Source organism: Lipotes vexillifer, unplaced genomic scaffold (genome assembly GCF_000442215.2).
Source record: "Lipotes vexillifer unplaced genomic scaffold, Lipotes_vexillifer_v1.1 scaffold706, whole genome shotgun sequence".
Classification (NCBI taxonomy): domain Eukaryota; kingdom Metazoa; phylum Chordata; class Mammalia; order Artiodactyla; family Lipotidae; genus Lipotes; species Lipotes vexillifer.
The window spans coordinates 82,017-100,630 of record NW_006787749.1 but is presented as its reverse complement, the minus strand read 5'-3'; the positions used below and the strand labels follow the sequence as shown (position 1 = coordinate 100,630).

Below are 18,614 nucleotides of genomic sequence, written 5' to 3'. Positions count from 1 at the left end.
TGTGGGCCTCTCACTGCTGTGACCTCTCCTGCCGCGGAGCACAGGCTCCGGACGCACAGGCTCAACGGCACGGCTCACGGGCCCAGCCGCTCCGCGGCACGTGGGATCCTCCTGGACCAGGGCACGAACCCGCGTCCCCTGCATCGGCAGGCGGACTCTCAACGACTGCGCCACCAGGGAAGCCCCAGTGGTTCATTTTTAAAGGCAGTAAACACAAACATTGTTGGGAATCCAAAGTAGCAGCTAGCCCCATGGCTTTTGATTTTCTATTTTCTGACTTCAGTTCTCCGTTAAGAAATACATTTCACACCATGACCGTACTATACACACATACACATAAATGTGCATATACGCAACTGAAACAAATTTCTCATAAAACGATACCCTTACTATGTGTGATATGCTCCAACATTTCCTATTCTATTTCTTCTATTTTTTAATGCTAATCATAACCCACTAAACTGACTTTGTGACCCATTAATGGTCTTGATCCACAGTTTGAAAAAACTGAGGGTCAGGACAGTCTAATAAGCATGAGATAATAGCTAATGCAAAATAAGCATGAGATAATGCAAACAACAAAAAAAGGACTGGCTAATCCAGAATGACTGATAATTTTTCAAAAAGGGCAACAAAACTGGCAATAAGGAGGATGATTAACAAGAAAGCAGAGTTGACAGGAACAGGTGTCAGTTTGCTGGGTGTGGGAAGGCTCCCAGAAGAGATAGGTAGAGAAGGAAATGGGCAGTGTGGGGCTCTCACCCGAATGGGGATGATGTGGCTGGGGCATGGGATGACAGGAAGGCCTCTGTCCATTAGTAGCTGACGCATGTACTTGACATTGCGCTGGTGGGCCCGCCTCAGGGCTTGGCCCTCCTCTCCCTTGAGCAGCCGCACGGATTCCAGAGCCCCAGAGAGCACCATGGGAGGCAGTGAAGTGGTGAAGATGAAGCCAGCAGCATAGGAGCGCACCATGTCCACCAAGTCACGGGTGCTGGCAATATAGCCGCCCACACAGCCAAAGGCCTTGCCTGGAGACAAGGAGGAGAATGAGGAGGATATGCACAGACCCCATTATCAGTCCCCCAAGGAACAGGGTCATGCACCAGGTAACACAAGTCAGTATACCAAAAGCTGGAGCTCCAGACTCCCTTCACAGGCCTCTGTTCATCTCCCCTGTCCATGACAAGGCAGACAGAGCTGATAATTCTGCTGCTTTGAGATAGGACACTCAAGGGCTGCCATATGCAATAACTAGATATGCAGGAGCTGGGTGGGACCATCAACTGGTTAGGCCCAAAAGTGGAGCTAAAATGAAGTTTGGGGCTGGGGTGGGGGAGGAGTTTAGAACCACAACTCTCCACTCACTGAGTTGAACTTGGCTATTTGGCCTGGCTCAGGGGTCTTCTCAGAAAACCCTCCCAGACTTTCTCAGCAACTCTGAAGTGGGGTGGGAGTGGGAGGAGAGAACCCAGGAGTTCCATAGCCTGGGGCTGTAAATTCTACCCGAATAGGTCCTGCAGTTGTGGGGAGGAGGAAGAAAAGGGTCTTCTAGGGGATTCCTTTCTGGATTGTATATAAGGGCAACCCAAGGGACTCACTCACCAAGAGTTCCAGAGATGATGTCAATCTTGTGCATAATTCCATCACGCTCCCCAATCCCAGCACCCCGGGACCCATACAGTCCTACAGCATGAACCTCATCCACGAAGGTCAGAGCCCCATACTGGTGGGCCACATCACACAACTCCTCAAGGGGACAGATGGCACCTGAGCAAAGCCAACAAATAGAGGTAGATCATAACCCTTCCCCAGCTCCATCTCCAGCATGGAATTTGTGACCCATAACTACTTTAGGTTGGGAAAGGAGGTGGGTGTGCACTGTCAGTTGGGACTATGCCAAACCTGTTTATATGTGTTGACTAATTTCACCCCACTCCCACCCAAGCTGTGTGTGTGTGTGTTTTCTCCAACCTGTGATTAAGGCTTGCCTCTCTTTCTATTTTTACTTAATTCTGATAATATCTGTCATCTTGTTTATGCTATTTGCCAGCCTCTCTCTGCTTCTTTTTCTTTTCTGTACAAGTCTGTGTATTTCCATCTAGGATTGGCACTAGCCTATATGATGCTTTTGTTTAAATAAATTGAAAAAAAATAACCTTTTGCTCCAGGTTAATGTAGTCCTGATTTTAGACCCTGCTCACCCCCTCCGCCAAGTACTGTTGGCAGCCCTGTCAATATTATTATTCTTCACTGGTCCTCCCTATTTCTGTCTTTCTGGCTTTTTGTCACTATCTCTCTTTTTGTGGCTATTTCCATCTTTGTTTCTCTATTTTTCTATCTCTGCCTCTGTTTTTCTCTCTCCTCTCCACTTCCTCCCTCTGTCTCTTTGTCAGTGTCTCTCTCCCTCCCTCCCTCACGTTTCTCTCTCACTTCTCTCTTTCTTACTGTTTGTGTCCCTTTTTTATCTACCTTTCTGACTTCAGACTTTTTTTCTCTATATCTTTGTCTCTTTCTGAGTTTCTTTGTGCCTCTGTTTCTGTCTTTTCTGTGTCTCTGTGGGAATATATTTCTGTCTCATCTCTGTCAATGTTGTTACCTGAGGGCCCCTACCCACAGACTCAGTCTCAATATACTGAATGAAAGTGAATTAGAAGTAATCTGTATGTTCCTGTACATTTTCCATGCAGATTTACCATTTTTCCCTGTTATTCTAGACATCTTCTATGCTGATAGTCATTTATAAGGTCTTCAAATGGCTGTGACTCTCATGTATAGAGTTTGTGGCCACTCTACATATACAAGAACACACACTTCTGCCATTCCGCATTGCTAGAAACTAATGGTACATGGAGTTGGAATACAGAAGAAACTTCTTCTGGTGGGAACAGGGACTCTAGGCCTGGATAAAAGTATATCAGCTGGGACAACAGGAGGGGAGAAAACCACAGGAGTTGGAGCCCAAGACAAAGAGGACAGTGTGATGGCTCAAGCATCATTTCAGTGGGAGGAATTCAGCCCACGGTTGACAATTTAGGCAGGGTTTCCACCAAAAGAATAAGGAACCATTCATTTGCAAATGTAAGGAAGTAGAATGGTTCCAACATGGTTTTCACTACAGAAATAATTAGAGGGAATTCCCTAGTGATACAGTTAGGACTCTGTGCTCTCACTGCTGAGGGCCCAGGTTTGATCCCTGGTCGGGGAGCTAAGATCCCACAAGCCATGCAGTGTGGCCAAAAAAAAAAAAAAGAAAAGAAAAGAAAAGAAAAGAAAGAATGAATTAGAGTAGCCTCAGTGGTAGAAATATAATCATTGTTAGTTGTAGAACTGTGAAAGAGGGCATGACAATAAGTTCATTATATAAATTAACTTACTTAAATTCTCGCAGCTACTCTATTATTATCATCTCCATTTTTAAAGGTAAGGCAACTGAGACACAGAGCAATTAAGAAACTTGCCCAAGCTAGTAAGTTGTCATGCTGGGACTTGAACATGGATAGTTTGGTTCAACAGCCTGTGCATCACCATTGCTTGATGTGATGGCACTTACATTGGCTAAATCAGAGAATACAGTGGACTCTCCTTTGTTTCACTTGGAAAAGTGACAAGTTGAAATGAAGTGAGGACCTCTTCCTTTTAATAAATCCAGAAGGTTATGCCTAAAACACATGATTTCTGCTTAAAAGGGACAACAATGGAATGATTTGAGCATTGTTTCAGTTGGGGAAAGAAAAGAGGTAGGATGATATTGGACCCTGAAAAATCTCCCGGGCAATGGTTTGTGAAATTTTCTGTTGCAGAAACCAGACACTTGGATGATTGATTTGCACTTCTAATGGAGGGAGTGTCATGTGAAGGAATTGGAATCGTACATCCTAGGGTGCAGCTGCTCACTTTGGCACCAATTTACTGAGCCAACCAAGGCAAATTGCATACTGTCTCTGCCCTTTAGTTTCTTAACCTTTGAGATCAGTGTAATAGCTGCCTCCATCCTTTGGCAGTTACTGGCTGTGTGACCTAGGGCAAGTCACTTCACTTGTTTATGTCTCAATTTCCTCATATAAATAAACAGAAATAATGATAGCACCTACCTCATAGAATCGTTGTGAAGATTAAGTGAATTAATACATGTAAAATACTAATAATTTTGCTTGGCACATAATAAGCACTATAAATGTTAGCTGTTATCATTATCATTATAGTTTTTGTGAGACCAATTTTAGTAAACATGCACTCACACATATACATACCATCCATGGAGTGAACAGTCTCAAAGGCCACAATTTTGGGTGTCTCAGGGTTAGACTTCTGTAGAAGTTTCTTCAGGTGGTCAGGGTCATTGTGCCTGAAGACAAACTTCGCTGCTCCACTATTGCGGATACCTTGGATCATTGAAGCATGGTTGCCTGCATCTGAGTAAATCTCGCACCCTGAAGAGCCAGATGCATAATGCTTAAGCTTCAGTCCCAGTATTCACACTTCAATCTCAGGATTGACCTGGCAGGGACAGAGAGCCAACACTTTCCTCCCTTTAAAGACTGCTCTGCTTCTCCATCCTCTGGAAGCCTTTGTAACACCTCTTCCTCTCTTGGAAGAACTCCTCTGCCCTGAAATTCTGACCCCTACACTCTTCCCTCCAGGCATTTCTAACTCTGGTCTGGCCTTTGACTATCTTGGGGTGGAGGAAATTTGAATTTCCCAAGAAGCTCCAGAGTTTCCTGAGGACAGGACCTAGGTTCCTTCTCCTAGACACCAAGATTAAGCCTTAGAAAGGAGTTTATCCCAGGGAATATTTGCTGATTTGGACTGATGCTAGATTCTTCCTGATCTATATGAAATCCCACCTCTTCCAGGTAGCATCCTTCTGCTTATAGTTACAGGGTAGACACTCATCAGACTTTCACAATTTGAATCATAAGCTCATGACAAGTCAGAGCTGGAAGGGCCATTGGTGACCATGGAATCTAATCCCTTTACTGTACAAGTGAGGAAGCTAAGGTCCAGAGAGGGGCTCCCCATATCCTCAAGTCCATTCTCTACATCTGCATCTTTATTCCTGTCCTGCCCCTAAGTTCTTCAGAACCTTTTTTTTTTTTTAGATTCCCTATATATGTGTTAGCATACGGTATTTGTTTTTCTCTTTCTGACTTACTTCACTCTGTATGACAGTCTCTAGGTCCATCAAAAGAGTCATGTACCACAATGTTCATTGCAACTTAATAAGCATGAGATAATAGCTAATGCAAAATAAGCATGAGATAATGCAAACAACAAAAAAAGGACTGGCTAATCCAGAATGACTGATAATTTTTCAAAAAGGGCAACAAAACTGGCAATAAGGAGGATGATTAACAAGAAAGCAGAGTTGACAGGAACAGGTGTCAGTTTGCTGGGTGTGGGAAGGCTCCCAGAAGAGATAGGTAGAGAAGGAAATGGGCAGTGTGGGGCTCTCACCCGAATGGGGATGATGTGGCTGGGGCATGGGATGACAGGAAGGCCTCTGTCCATTAGTAGCTGACGCATGTACTTGACATTGCGCTGGTGGGCCCGCCTCAGGGCTTGGCCCTCCTCTCCCTTGAGCAGCCGCACGGATTCCAGAGCCCCAGAGAGCACCATGGGAGGCAGTGAAGTGGTGAAGATGAAGCCAGCAGCATAGGAGCGCACCATGTCCACCAAGTCACGGGTGCTGGCAATATAGCCGCCCACACAGCCAAAGGCCTTGCCTGGAGACAAGGAGGAGAATGAGGAGGATATGCACAGACCCCATTATCAGTCCCCCAAGGAACAGGGTCATGCACCAGGTAACACAAGTCAGTATACCAAAAGCTGGAGCTCCAGACTCCCTTCACAGGCCTCTGTTCATCTCCCCTGTCCATGACAAGGCAGACAGAGCTGATAATTCTGCTGCTTTGAGATAGGACACTCAAGGGCTGCCATATGCAATAACTAGATATGCAGGAGCTGGGTGGGACCATCAACTGGTTAGGCCCAAAAGTGGAGCTAAAATGAAGTTTGGGGCTGGGGTGGGGGAGGAGTTTAGAACCACAACTCTCCACTCACTGAGTTGAACTTGGCTATTTGGCCTGGCTCAGGGGTCTTCTCAGAAAACCCTCCCAGACTTTCTCAGCAACTCTGAAGTGGGGTGGGAGTGGGAGGAGAGAACCCAGGAGTTCCATAGCCTGGGGCTGTAAATTCTACCCGAATAGGTCCTGCAGTTGTGGGGAGGAGGAAGAAAAGGGTCTTCTAGGGGATTCCTTTCTGGATTGTATATAAGGGCAACCCAAGGGACTCACTCACCAAGAGTTCCAGAGATGATGTCAATCTTGTGCATAATTCCATCACGCTCCCCAATCCCAGCACCCCGGGACCCATACAGTCCTACAGCATGAACCTCATCCACGAAGGTCAGAGCCCCATACTGGTGGGCCACATCACACAACTCCTCAAGGGGACAGATGGCACCTGAGCAAAGCCAACAAATAGAGGTAGATCATAACCCTTCCCCAGCTCCATCTCCAGCATGGAATTTGTGACCCATAACTACTTTAGGTTGGGAAAGGAGGTGGGTGTGCACTGTCAGTTGGGACTATGCCAAACCTGTTTATATGTGTTGACTAATTTCACCCCACTCCCACCCAAGCTGTGTGTGTGTGTGTTTTCTCCAACCTGTGATTAAGGCTTGCCTCTCTTTCTATTTTTACTTAATTCTGATAATATCTGTCATCTTGTTTATGCTATTTGCCAGCCTCTCTCTGCTTCTTTTTCTTTTCTGTACAAGTCTGTGTATTTCCATCTAGGATTGGCACTAGCCTATATGATGCTTTTGTTTAAATAAATTGAAAAAAAATAACCTTTTGCTCCAGGTTAATGTAGTCCTGATTTTAGACCCTGCTCACCCCCTCCGCCAAGTACTGTTGGCAGCCCTGTCAATATTATTATTCTTCACTGGTCCTCCCTATTTCTGTCTTTCTGGCTTTTTGTCACTATCTCTCTTTTTGTGGCTATTTCCATCTTTGTTTCTCTATTTTTCTATCTCTGCCTCTGTTTTTCTCTCTCCTCTCCACTTCCTCCCTCTGTCTCTTTGTCAGTGTCTCTCTCCCTCCCTCCCTCACGTTTCTCTCTCACTTCTCTCTTTCTTACTGTTTGTGTCCCTTTTTTATCTACCTTTCTGACTTCAGACTTTTTTTCTCTATATCTTTGTCTCTTTCTGAGTTTCTTTGTGCCTCTGTTTCTGTCTTTTCTGTGTCTCTGTGGGAATATATTTCTGTCTCATCTCTGTCAATGTTGTTACCTGAGGGCCCCTACCCACAGACTCAGTCTCAATATACTGAATGAAAGTGAATTAGAAGTAATCTGTATGTTCCTGTACATTTTCCATGCAGATTTACCATTTTTCCCTGTTATTCTAGACATCTTCTATGCTGATAGTCATTTATAAGGTCTTCAAATGGCTGTGACTCTCATGTATAGAGTTTGTGGCCACTCTACATATACAAGAACACACACTTCTGCCATTCCGCATTGCTAGAAACTAATGGTACATGGAGTTGGAATACAGAAGAAACTTCTTCTGGTGGGAACAGGGACTCTAGGCCTGGATAAAAGTATATCAGCTGGGACAACAGGAGGGGAGAAAACCACAGGAGTTGGAGCCCAAGACAAAGAGGACAGTGTGATGGCTCAAGCATCATTTCAGTGGGAGGAATTCAGCCCACGGTTGACAATTTAGGCAGGGTTTCCACCAAAAGAATAAGGAACCATTCATTTGCAAATGTAAGGAAGTAGAATGGTTCCAACATGGTTTTCACTACAGAAATAATTAGAGGGAATTCCCTAGTGATACAGTTAGGACTCTGTGCTCTCACTGCTGAGGGCCCAGGTTTGATCCCTGGTCGGGGAGCTAAGATCCCACAAGCCATGCAGTGTGGCCAAAAAAAAAAAAAAGAAAAGAAAAGAAAAGAAAAGAAAGAATGAATTAGAGTAGCCTCAGTGGTAGAAATATAATCATTGTTAGTTGTAGAACTGTGAAAGAGGGCATGACAATAAGTTCATTATATAAATTAACTTACTTAAATTCTCGCAGCTACTCTATTATTATCATCTCCATTTTTAAAGGTAAGGCAACTGAGACACAGAGCAATTAAGAAACTTGCCCAAGCTAGTAAGTTGTCATGCTGGGACTTGAACATGGATAGTTTGGTTCAACAGCCTGTGCATCACCATTGCTTGATGTGATGGCACTTACATTGGCTAAATCAGAGAATACAGTGGACTCTCCTTTGTTTCACTTGGAAAAGTGACAAGTTGAAATGAAGTGAGGACCTCTTCCTTTTAATAAATCCAGAAGGTTATGCCTAAAACACATGATTTCTGCTTAAAAGGGACAACAATGGAATGATTTGAGCATTGTTTCAGTTGGGGAAAGAAAAGAGGTAGGATGATATTGGACCCTGAAAAATCTCCCGGGCAATGGTTTGTGAAATTTTCTGTTGCAGAAACCAGACACTTGGATGATTGATTTGCACTTCTAATGGAGGGAGTGTCATGTGAAGGAATTGGAATCGTACATCCTAGGGTGCAGCTGCTCACTTTGGCACCAATTTACTGAGCCAACCAAGGCAAATTGCATACTGTCTCTGCCCTTTAGTTTCTTAACCTTTGAGATCAGTGTAATAGCTGCCTCCATCCTTTGGCAGTTACTGGCTGTGTGACCTAGGGCAAGTCACTTCACTTGTTTATGTCTCAATTTCCTCATATAAATAAACAGAAATAATGATAGCACCTACCTCATAGAATCGTTGTGAAGATTAAGTGAATTAATACATGTAAAATACTAATAATTTTGCTTGGCACATAATAAGCACTATAAATGTTAGCTGTTATCATTATCATTATAGTTTTTGTGAGACCAATTTTAGTAAACATGCACTCACACATATACATACCATCCATGGAGTGAACAGTCTCAAAGGCCACAATTTTGGGTGTCTCAGGGTTAGACTTCTGTAGAAGTTTCTTCAGGTGGTCAGGGTCATTGTGCCTGAAGACAAACTTCGCTGCTCCACTATTGCGGATACCTTGGATCATTGAAGCATGGTTGCCTGCATCTGAGTAAATCTCGCACCCTGAAGAGCCAGATGCATAATGCTTAAGCTTCAGTCCCAGTATTCACACTTCAATCTCAGGATTGACCTGGCAGGGACAGAGAGCCAACACTTTCCTCCCTTTAAAGACTGCTCTGCTTCTCCATCCTCTGGAAGCCTTTGTAACACCTCTTCCTCTCTTGGAAGAACTCCTCTGCCCTGAAATTCTGACCCCTACACTCTTCCCTCCAGGCATTTCTAACTCTGGTCTGGCCTTTGACTATCTTGGGGTGGAGGAAATTTGAATTTCCCAAGAAGCTCCAGAGTTTCCTGAGGACAGGACCTAGGTTCCTTCTCCTAGACACCAAGATTAAGCCTTAGAAAGGAGTTTATCCCAGGGAATATTTGCTGATTTGGACTGATGCTAGATTCTTCCTGATCTATATGAAATCCCACCTCTTCCAGGTAGCATCCTTCTGCTTATAGTTACAGGGTAGACACTCATCAGACTTTCACAATTTGAATCATAAGCTCATGACAAGTCAGAGCTGGAAGGGCCATTGGTGACCATGGAATCTAATCCCTTTACTGTACAAGTGAGGAAGCTAAGGTCCAGAGAGGGGAAGACCTTTCTCTAGGACCTGAGGAATGCAGGGCTTTTTATTGGACAATGCTGGGAGAACAGGTAGAGATGGGAAATTGGTGGATGGAGTTGATCCCTGGGCCCCCAAAACTGCACTGACATCAAGGAACTGTGGCCTTTCATTAGAGTAAGGGATCACTTCTACCTGTGGAAATCAGGCATGACTTCCTGGAGGACCTGCTGTGAAAGATAAGTAGACTGGGAGTTTCTAGGGAGCAGGAGCCACATCTTTTTATCTTTCTGTCTCTGGTACCCAGATTAAGGCTAAGTGTACTTTAGATGTTAAGCACACCTTTCCTGAATGAATGGATAAAAAACAAATTACTGATTTTCAAGTGAGTGAATGAATATATGAATTAATATATTACTGAATGAAAGAGAAGAGGGGTGTCAAAAGATGAACCTGAAGAGATAGGTAGAGGCCAGATTATTGAGAACTTTAGAAGGCATTATAAAGAGTTTGGATTTGGTCCTAAGGGCAGTGGGGATCTATTAAAGGGTTTGGGGCAGGGGAGTAACAAAGATAGGTTTGCATTTTTAAAATATGATCTGATTATTGTGAAGAATATATTGTAGGAGGGCAAAGGTGAAATCAAGAAACTGATGTTGGTCTAGGTGAGGATGGTGGCAGAGGAAGTGGAAAGAAGTTGAATTCTAATGGCTGAAGAGGGAGTTCACTGAAAACATTCCCAAAGATGTTGGCTTTAGTTGGGGTTATGTGTGATCTCGGAAAAAGTTTCTGAGAAGCAGTGGAGGTGTTTACATTTACAGTGTGCTGAAAAATAGACGGGAAGTGAGGAAGTGGATAACAAGTGTGGAGACTTCTCTCAAGCAGTTTGGCTGTTATAGGGAGGAGAGAGAAGAGCAGTAGCTAGAGAGTGATGAGGGCAAGTGTTTTTTTTGTTTGGTTGTTTTTTTTTGAGATACAAAAGACTTCAACATTTTTAAAGAGAGGGAGAGGCTAAAGATACAGGAGGGAGAGAGAGAACTCATAGATCAAGGTTCCTGAAGAGGTAGAGGACACAGAGCACCAATGTAAGAATTAGTCAATGTAAGTCAATGTAAGAATTAGTCAACAAGAAAAAGGGCACCTCTACTGTGACAGGAGAGAAGGAGAGAGGAGAGGACATAGGGGAATGCTCATGAGTCTATAAGTAGTTTGAGGCAAGAAGTTGAGGACATTACTGCGTGGGGTTTTCTATTTTCCGTGTGGTAGGAGGTGAAGTCATTTGCTGTGGTTGAAGGTCAGGTGGAGGTGTAAGAAGGCTGAAGAGATCGGGGTTTGGCAAAGTTACCTTGGAGACTTGGAGAGCTGACTATGAAAACAGGATTGCCAGGCAGCATAGAGGACCTGGTAGACGTTGGGGATCATGAATTTTTAGTGGCTCCCATCTGAGCAATTATATAAGACCAGGATTGACGTAAAGAAGGTGGAGAGGGCTTCCCTGGTGGCGCAGTGGTTGAGAGTCCGCCTGCTGATGCAGGGGACACGGGTTCGTGCCCCGGTCCGGGAGGATCCCACATGCCGCAGAGCGGCTGGGCCCGTGAGCCATGGCCGCTGAGCTTGCGCGTCCTGAGCCTGTGCTCCGCAACGGGAGAGGCCACAGCAGTGAGAGGCCCGCGTACCGCAAAAAAAAAAAAAAAAAAAAAAAAAGAAGGTGGAGAGTTATATTCATCCAGGGTTGGGCTATGATGGAAGGATGACAGGCATATGAGTTGAAGACATTATTGGCTAGAGAATGGGGGTGTAGGAAGATGGGATTCATATGGAATCTAGTGTATAAGTGAAGGGATTGGCTTTAGGCAGAAGGAGAGATGTGCTTTCAATTTGTAAAAGGAAAGAATAAAAGAAGGGTACATGAACAGTTAGATGAATTTGTGGATTTGGTGGCTATAAGTTAAAGGAGCTCCTCTCTGGTAGCTTCTGTTTTCTTTGTGTTGTAAGATGTGAGGTTATTTGCTAAGAGTGAAGGAGGAGGTAGCTACAGGTTTTAGAAGGGGGAAGAAAGTTTGAAAAAGTTGATGTAGGGACATAAAAGGACTGTTTATAAGTGTTAAGAGTGCAGTTGAGTTGGGAAATGATAAATTTATGATGTTACCCTTCTGTGAGTTTGGGATATAGTCATCCAGTGTTGAGGAGATGCAAGGTGGGTAATAAGGAAGGGCAATGGGAGCAAGTGAACTCAGAAGACAGGGAAGGAGTGATGGAGGCAGTAAACCTGGATGCTGTAGTGCAGGATACCACCCCTGAACAAAACTCAGGCACCAGGTTTACCTGGCAAGATCTTGGCCAAGGTGAAGAGAGTAGAGTCATTGGCCACAAAGCAGGAAGAGAATAGCAGGGCTGAATCCTTCTGGTGCAGCTCAGCCAGCTCTTGCTCCAGCTCAACATGAAACCTGCTGGTACCCGAGATGTTGCGGGTGCCACCAGCTCCAGCTCCGTGACGCTGCAGGGTCTCTCTGGCCAGGAGAAAACAGAGGGGGGACAAGGAGAAGAAATTCTTGTCAGATTCTGAGGAACTGGATAGGTTTCTCTTCCTTGAAGGGGGTCAGTATTTATTTAGTGATTTTCTATGAGCTGTGTCCTATATGACCAGGTAGAGGGCAGGCTGGGGACAATGGGGAGAAATGGATCTTCCTTCTCAGGCTGAAAGCATTCAGGGATGGAGGGAGAAGCCATGTTGAGCATGATTAGCTTGGAAGACCTTCTAGAGGAGTTAGCACATCATCTCTGGCAATACTCATTCTGCAGCCAGAGTAAGAACTCAGAGAGTGGGCCTTGCTTGGTTTCTCATCCTTTCCTTTGTAGCACTGGACACCAAAGAGTTTGGAAAACATGGCTTTTGACTTAGTTTATGTCTGAGGATTAGATTTGCTGGAAGACCTTGGACAAAAGGGGTGTTGCGTGGAAACAAGATTTCTACTGTCAGCTCTGCCTTTTCCTTCCATGCATGGCTTTGGCTCTTCTCTGGATGTCTCCCCACAGCTCATGGCTCACACCCTACTACTCACTGTGTGGCTTGCAAGACCCGAGGGTGCCGGCTCATGCCCAGGTAGTCATTACTGCACCAGACAGACACATCCTTTGAAGCCACAGATGCCTCAAAGAAGTGTTCAGCAAAGGGGTATGCATCAGCCCAGCGGTTCACAGTCTTGAAAACACGGTAGGTGTGGTCCTGTTTCTTCTCCATGATCTTTTTCCTAAAAAACTGGTCATAACCAAAGACATGGTTTCCTGCAGGAGTAGAAATGGGGATGAAAATAATTCATTTTAAATTACTTCCTGGCTAGTCCATATTTTATTCATGCTGTTGATTTGGCGTTCTCCAATTCTCTTTCCATTTATTCATTTATTTGATCAGTCATTAACTTACTGGATCACATTAACTCTCTACTATTTCATTCAAGCATCCCTTTGCTTACTCACTGACTCATTCACTTAGTAATTTATTTATACATTCACTCAGGCTTCCTACCCTTGACATGGCCTCATCTCTTTTCCCAAGGTTAGTATGGCACCCTCCTTACTAGAATCACTACTTCTAGTTTCAGTGGAAGAATGTTGATGGGTCTAGTTTCTAGTCATAGCTTTGCCACTTCCTAGTTGTGTAATCTTGAGCAAGTCATTAATCCTCTTAGTTTTAATTTCCTCATCTGTAGAATGGGATTAATAATATCTTCCCTGCAGAATTGTGACCATCTGATGACAAACAGAATGTAATACACCCAAACTAGTGTCTGGCACATAGTAGTAGTATTGTGATTATTGTAATATAGTAGTAGTAGTAGTAGTAATAATAATAATAATAATTTTAAATAATATTATTATAGCCAACATTTAATAAGTGCCTATTACATGTAATACCCTCTCTTAGGAACTTACAGATATTATTTCATTTATTCCTCATAACAACCCTATGTGGTAAGTTCTATTAGTATCTCCATTTTACAAGTGTGGAAACAGAGGCTTATGGAGGTTAGGTAACTTGACCAAGGTCATACAGCACATAAGTGGCCTACAAATAAGTGACCTAGAGTCTACTTCTTTAACCATTACCACTACAAAATGGAGCAACCCTACTTTTAGGATAAATTGAAATAATGTATGCCATTGGGCTTGTTGAACTCCAGAACTCTATCCATGAGACAGAAATCATGATTGTTGCAGATGGCAACTTATATGGTAGGGGTGTAAATTGGAAACATCTTTGCTGCGGGGATGTTTGGAAATATGTACCAAGAGTTTTTAAAATGCACATGTTGACATACCTAGGGGAATATTTGCAGCATGTTTAACAGAAAAATTGATATCCAGAATTTATTTTTTAGAAACTCTGAACAATTATTATGGAAAATTTTAACCCAATAGAAAAGTGGGCAAAGAATATAAACAGACAATTCAATAAATGTAGAAAAAGATGCTTAATCGGGGAAAATCAAAAGGCAAAAACAAATTTTCACTCATCAAACTGATAAAGATTTTAAAATGTGATAATACTAAGTGCTGGAGAGCGTGTGAGAATATGGATTCTCTTTGATAACTGGTACACCACTTTGGAGGACTAATTGGCAATATTTATTAATATTGAAAATGTACACACCCTTACGTCCTGAGAATCGTCACCTCTTAGTGTCTATTCTAGAGGAACACTTACCTATATACATGAGGTACATTCAAGGATGTTTGTTGCACCTCTGTTTGTAATAGGAAAAATTGGAAGCAACCCATTAGAGGAATAACTAAATACTCTATAGTACAGCCACACTAAGTCTAAGATAATACTATATATTATCTTTGGATACATTTATATGTATGTAAAACCAACATACAATGTAGAGTGGAAGGATACACACAAAAAGTTGGAAACAATTACCTGAAATATAGGTGCTTGGTTAACTAAATGATGTTGCATTCATGCTACAGAACACATTTCAACCATTAATAATTATTATGCAGCTCTATGTTTAGGGACATGGAATAATGCCCATGACATATTGTTAAGTGAACAAAGCATAATAACAAACTCCAGGTGGAATAAGATCACATTTCTAATAAAAACATGTGTGTGGAGGGAAGTGTAGTTGTGTGTGTGTGTGTGTGTGTGTGTGTGTGTGTGTGTGTGTGTGTGTGTAGTCATAGGAAAATATCTGGAAAAAGTATGACAAAAAGCTAATGGTGGATGGTGGAACTCTGAGTGCTTTAAATTTCCCTCTTTATATTATTTTTATATTGGGAAAATAAAATATTCTATTATGAAAAATGAATATAAATACATATAAGAGAGGGGAAAAAGGCTCTCTGCAAAGGATGAGAGTTTTTGAGGGAAACATGGAGAAGAAATAATAAGAATACACCTAATATTTAATGAAGCACTTCCATAAGTGTAAATTTATTTCCTTCTCATAATAACTTGTTGAGTTATTAAAATCTCACTGGAGGGGAGTGACTTACTTTCTAAAGCATGCAGATACAGCAAGTGCCAGCATTAAAATTTAAACTCAGATTCCCTTTGGCTCTAAAGTGCTTTCTTGCCATTGCCTCTACTGTGTCAGAAGCCCTTTCAGCATTCCTTCCATATTCCTACCCCTTTTACTTCCTCCTCAGCAAACTCACCAGCCATGTTGTTCTGAATCAGGTGCGTGACCTTCTCTGAATTTTTCTCTGACTCCTGGGGACTGAAGAATGGCTTCCTCAGGCTGGTTGAGGCCAGGGAGATGGGCAGGTCTGAGAAGGAGTATGGGATTCATTGGCCATGAAAAAAGGGGGGGAAAAGAAGCCCTGTGCTATCTTCTTTAAACGCAATACAACATATAAATATTCAAGTTTAGGAAAGAGGGAAGCCTTGTACAGAGAGAAGAAATATTCTGAAAAGTGAGCCCTTTCTCATCTCCCCAGGTGGAGACTTATATGTCAGGAAACCATCCATTACACTTGAAGTGAATTACACTTCTCTTCACTAGGACTTTCGCTTGGGTGAGATAACTGGAGCAGCAATGCTGAGTCTTGCACTTGGAAGGTAGATGCAGGACAGTGTACCTTACTCTTCTTTTCTGAAAGTCATTAAAATTCAATTTTGAAATTTTTACTCTTAATTATATCCCAAAAGGGTCTATGAAAGATGTTAACTGTATGGCCAACTCTCAAGTGTGGCCAACTCTCAAGTGTGGCCTTCAGTGGTCTGCACCAATTGAGTTCACCTGGGCTCCATACCCTTCTAAAGAATGTACCTGCTTCCAAAACTCACTCTTCTATGCAAATCCAGATTGTCATAGAGTGGTATTGCTTAAATGTGGGAGCCCAGCCTGTTGGAATTCATTTAGCCACTTGGGAGAGAGGAGGCAGAACTCTAGAGGGCTCATTTTAGACTAATAGCTAAAAGTTACAGAAGCATGTATGTGTGTTGGGGAGGGTGAATTTCAGTGCACAGTCTATGCTATTGAGTAACATGGTTCCCCTGGAAAAGACTGGACTTCCATCATGAAATGTATACTAGCTGCCCTGAGCTGCCTAGCTCAGGACTGTAATAAAGTGAAATCAAGCATTAGATGTAGAGGTTACATGAGGTGGAACTTAACTCCAACCTGTCTTGAAAGTCTTCACATCCTCCTGGACTTCTGGGGCTGCCTTCTGCACAATTTTACTCTTCCCATCCTGGAGTTCCAACAGCATGAAGGGACAGTGGCTCTTGGCCCAAGATGGAGAGTCTATGTAAAGTTAAGAGAGTAAGTGGCAGTGAGCTTCTAGCTGTAAGTTTAACAGTGGTCACTGAGAAGTACTATATCTCAAAGCTCTATCTCAGGCTATGGTAGAGACACAGAGATGGATGTATCTGGTCCCTAGGGGAGTTCCTGAGTTGTTGGGAATGGCACATACTGAAGACACATTATGAGCAGTGATGGGATTGGAGGGAGACATGGGCTAGAAGAGGAAAGGGACGTGACCCAGAATTGGATTTGGACAGGCTAGAAGTCTAGGTAGGCTTCATAGAGGAGATGATGCCCAAGTCAAATGTTGCATGAGAAGTATGAGATACTCTAGTAAAGATAATGGGAGAGAGTCATTTGACAGGTGCAAAGACACAGAAACTTAAGAAAACAGAGTTAATCCAGACAACTTTAGTTTCAGCATGACTGGAGTATATAGAATGTGAGGGGAATGAGAGTGAAACTCCTTTTAGAGATACTGCCAGAAGTCAGAGGCCAGTGTATTTTTAGGCAAGCTCATTCTTCCTTGATACTTTTCACATGAACCCTTCCAATTATTAGGTAATGATGACCAATATGACTTGGAATCTTATCTCTAGGATCCAGACATTCTCCCCCATTTGCCAGCAGTGACTTCTTACCCCCTCCAGCCTTGGTTGCCTTAAGGTGGATTTGAGAACAGGTTGTTCCTTGGGTGGCCAGGATAGGACAGCGTCCAATACCAAACAGGAACTGGTGAGTCTTAATCATCTTGCCCAGGAGGGCTGTGGGGCTCCGGATAAGCACTGGGCAACGCTGTATCAACATGGCTGCTGCCACCCTCTTGAGCCCGAAGTTCTGCATAAGATGTGGAAGAGATGAGATTCCACCATGAAGACCTGGCTGAAAGCCAAGGGTCATTCTTGTGTTTGATCCTTTGCCTTTAGCTTCTCACCCAATGCTTGCCTCCCTCCCCAGAGATGCCTTTATTGTCATTTCAGGGTAAGAACTTTCCAAATATTAAAATGTACTAATAGGGTATCAGAGAGGAAGAAACAGGAAACTGATCATTAGACAAAAGAGGTGAAGAAAAGAGTTCCCACTGGAGGTCAAAAAGCCTGAATTCTGATTCAGACTCTGCCACTGACCCCCTCTGTGATGGTAAGGATCATTGAAGTGTTATTGTGTGTGGCAGGATGAGAGTTGACAACCCACCAACACTTTGATCAACACTTAAGGCTAAGACTCTTTCTAAGAATATTGGCCTCAGCCAAATGAAGATTCAACCTGCTAATGCAGACAGATGCCATTGACAAGGGCTCATGAGGCTTCACTCAGAGTGTTTCCTGAGCAGACGCAGTCAGAGAGACAAGGAGCTTGAGGCCATAGGTACCAGCTTAAGTAGATTCAGGAAATAGGACAAAAGGGCACCATGGGCCATGAGACAGATATTTTACTGTCTTTGGATTTTTCCTGGAGTTTTGAAAATCAGATAGAGATGTAGGTGAAAGCAAGACCCAAGGAATCTGGGAAACAAGTCTATGGGTGAATGAAAGAGGCAGAGACTAAGACAGAGGAGAGAATCGGGGTGGGGAGAATATAAGAAAAAAATACACATAGTAGGCATTCAATAAATATTTGTTGAATTTGGGAGTAAATTAATGAATGAGCAGGGGCTCAAATGGAGGAAAAAGAATAGAGGAAGAGTCATAAAGAAAGAAAAATTAGGAAAGATAAAAGGAGGAAAGTAAGAGAACAAAGGTGCAATGGTAGTAGTGGAGTTACAACAGAAATAGCGGGAGAGAGATCAAAGCAAAAGGAAAGGGGACAGGTAGAGATAAGAACAGGGAGAAGAGGACTGATCCATAAAAGCAGAGGACAAGAGGATTATGGGAAATATAGAAGGTGGGGAAAGAGACTGAGATAAGAGAAAGAGAGAATGAAAGAGAGAAGATGAGAGAAGAGAGAGAGAGAGAGAAAGAGAGCAGAGGTAGAGTTAGAGACAGATAGACAGAGGGACAAAAAAGGGATATGAGGTGAAATCAAGGAGCATGGAGGAATATACAAAGACTCAGAAAACTGAAAGCAGGAGAGGAGAGAATCCAGCAGAGGCAGAGAGTCAGTCAGGCACAAAGGTAAAGGAGAAATTCTGTCAGAGATTATGTGGGTGGGGGAGAACAACAAAGAAGAGCTAGGGAAAG

At 43.2% G+C, this 18,614-nt stretch overlaps 1 protein-coding gene across 2 annotated transcripts in view; it reads right to left on the bottom strand.

The window, feature by feature from the left end:
- Positions 1 to 18,614, bottom strand: part of ALAS2 (5'-aminolevulinate synthase 2) — a 28,712-nt gene that overhangs the window by 6,303 nt on the left and 3,795 nt on the right. Inside the window, exons 2-9 of one of the 2 annotated variants that reach the window (XM_007460766.1) lie at positions 17,076 to 17,271; positions 16,312 to 16,434; positions 15,344 to 15,454; positions 12,742 to 12,964; positions 12,005 to 12,189; positions 8,949 to 9,128; positions 6,301 to 6,465; positions 5,458 to 5,726 (exon numbers count right to left, since the gene is read on the bottom strand). In XM_007460766.1, coding sequence (XP_007460828.1) covers positions 5,458 to 5,726; positions 6,301 to 6,465; positions 8,949 to 9,128; positions 12,005 to 12,189; positions 12,742 to 12,964; positions 15,344 to 15,454; positions 16,312 to 16,434; positions 17,076 to 17,241 — 1,422 coding nt within the window. In that variant the 5' untranslated portion in view covers positions 17,242 to 17,271. The remainder of the gene's footprint in view (positions 1 to 5,457; positions 5,727 to 6,300; positions 6,466 to 8,948; positions 9,129 to 12,004; positions 12,190 to 12,741; positions 12,965 to 15,343; positions 15,455 to 16,311; positions 16,435 to 17,075; positions 17,272 to 18,614) is intronic. The other variant, XM_007460767.1, reaches the window with a different exon arrangement.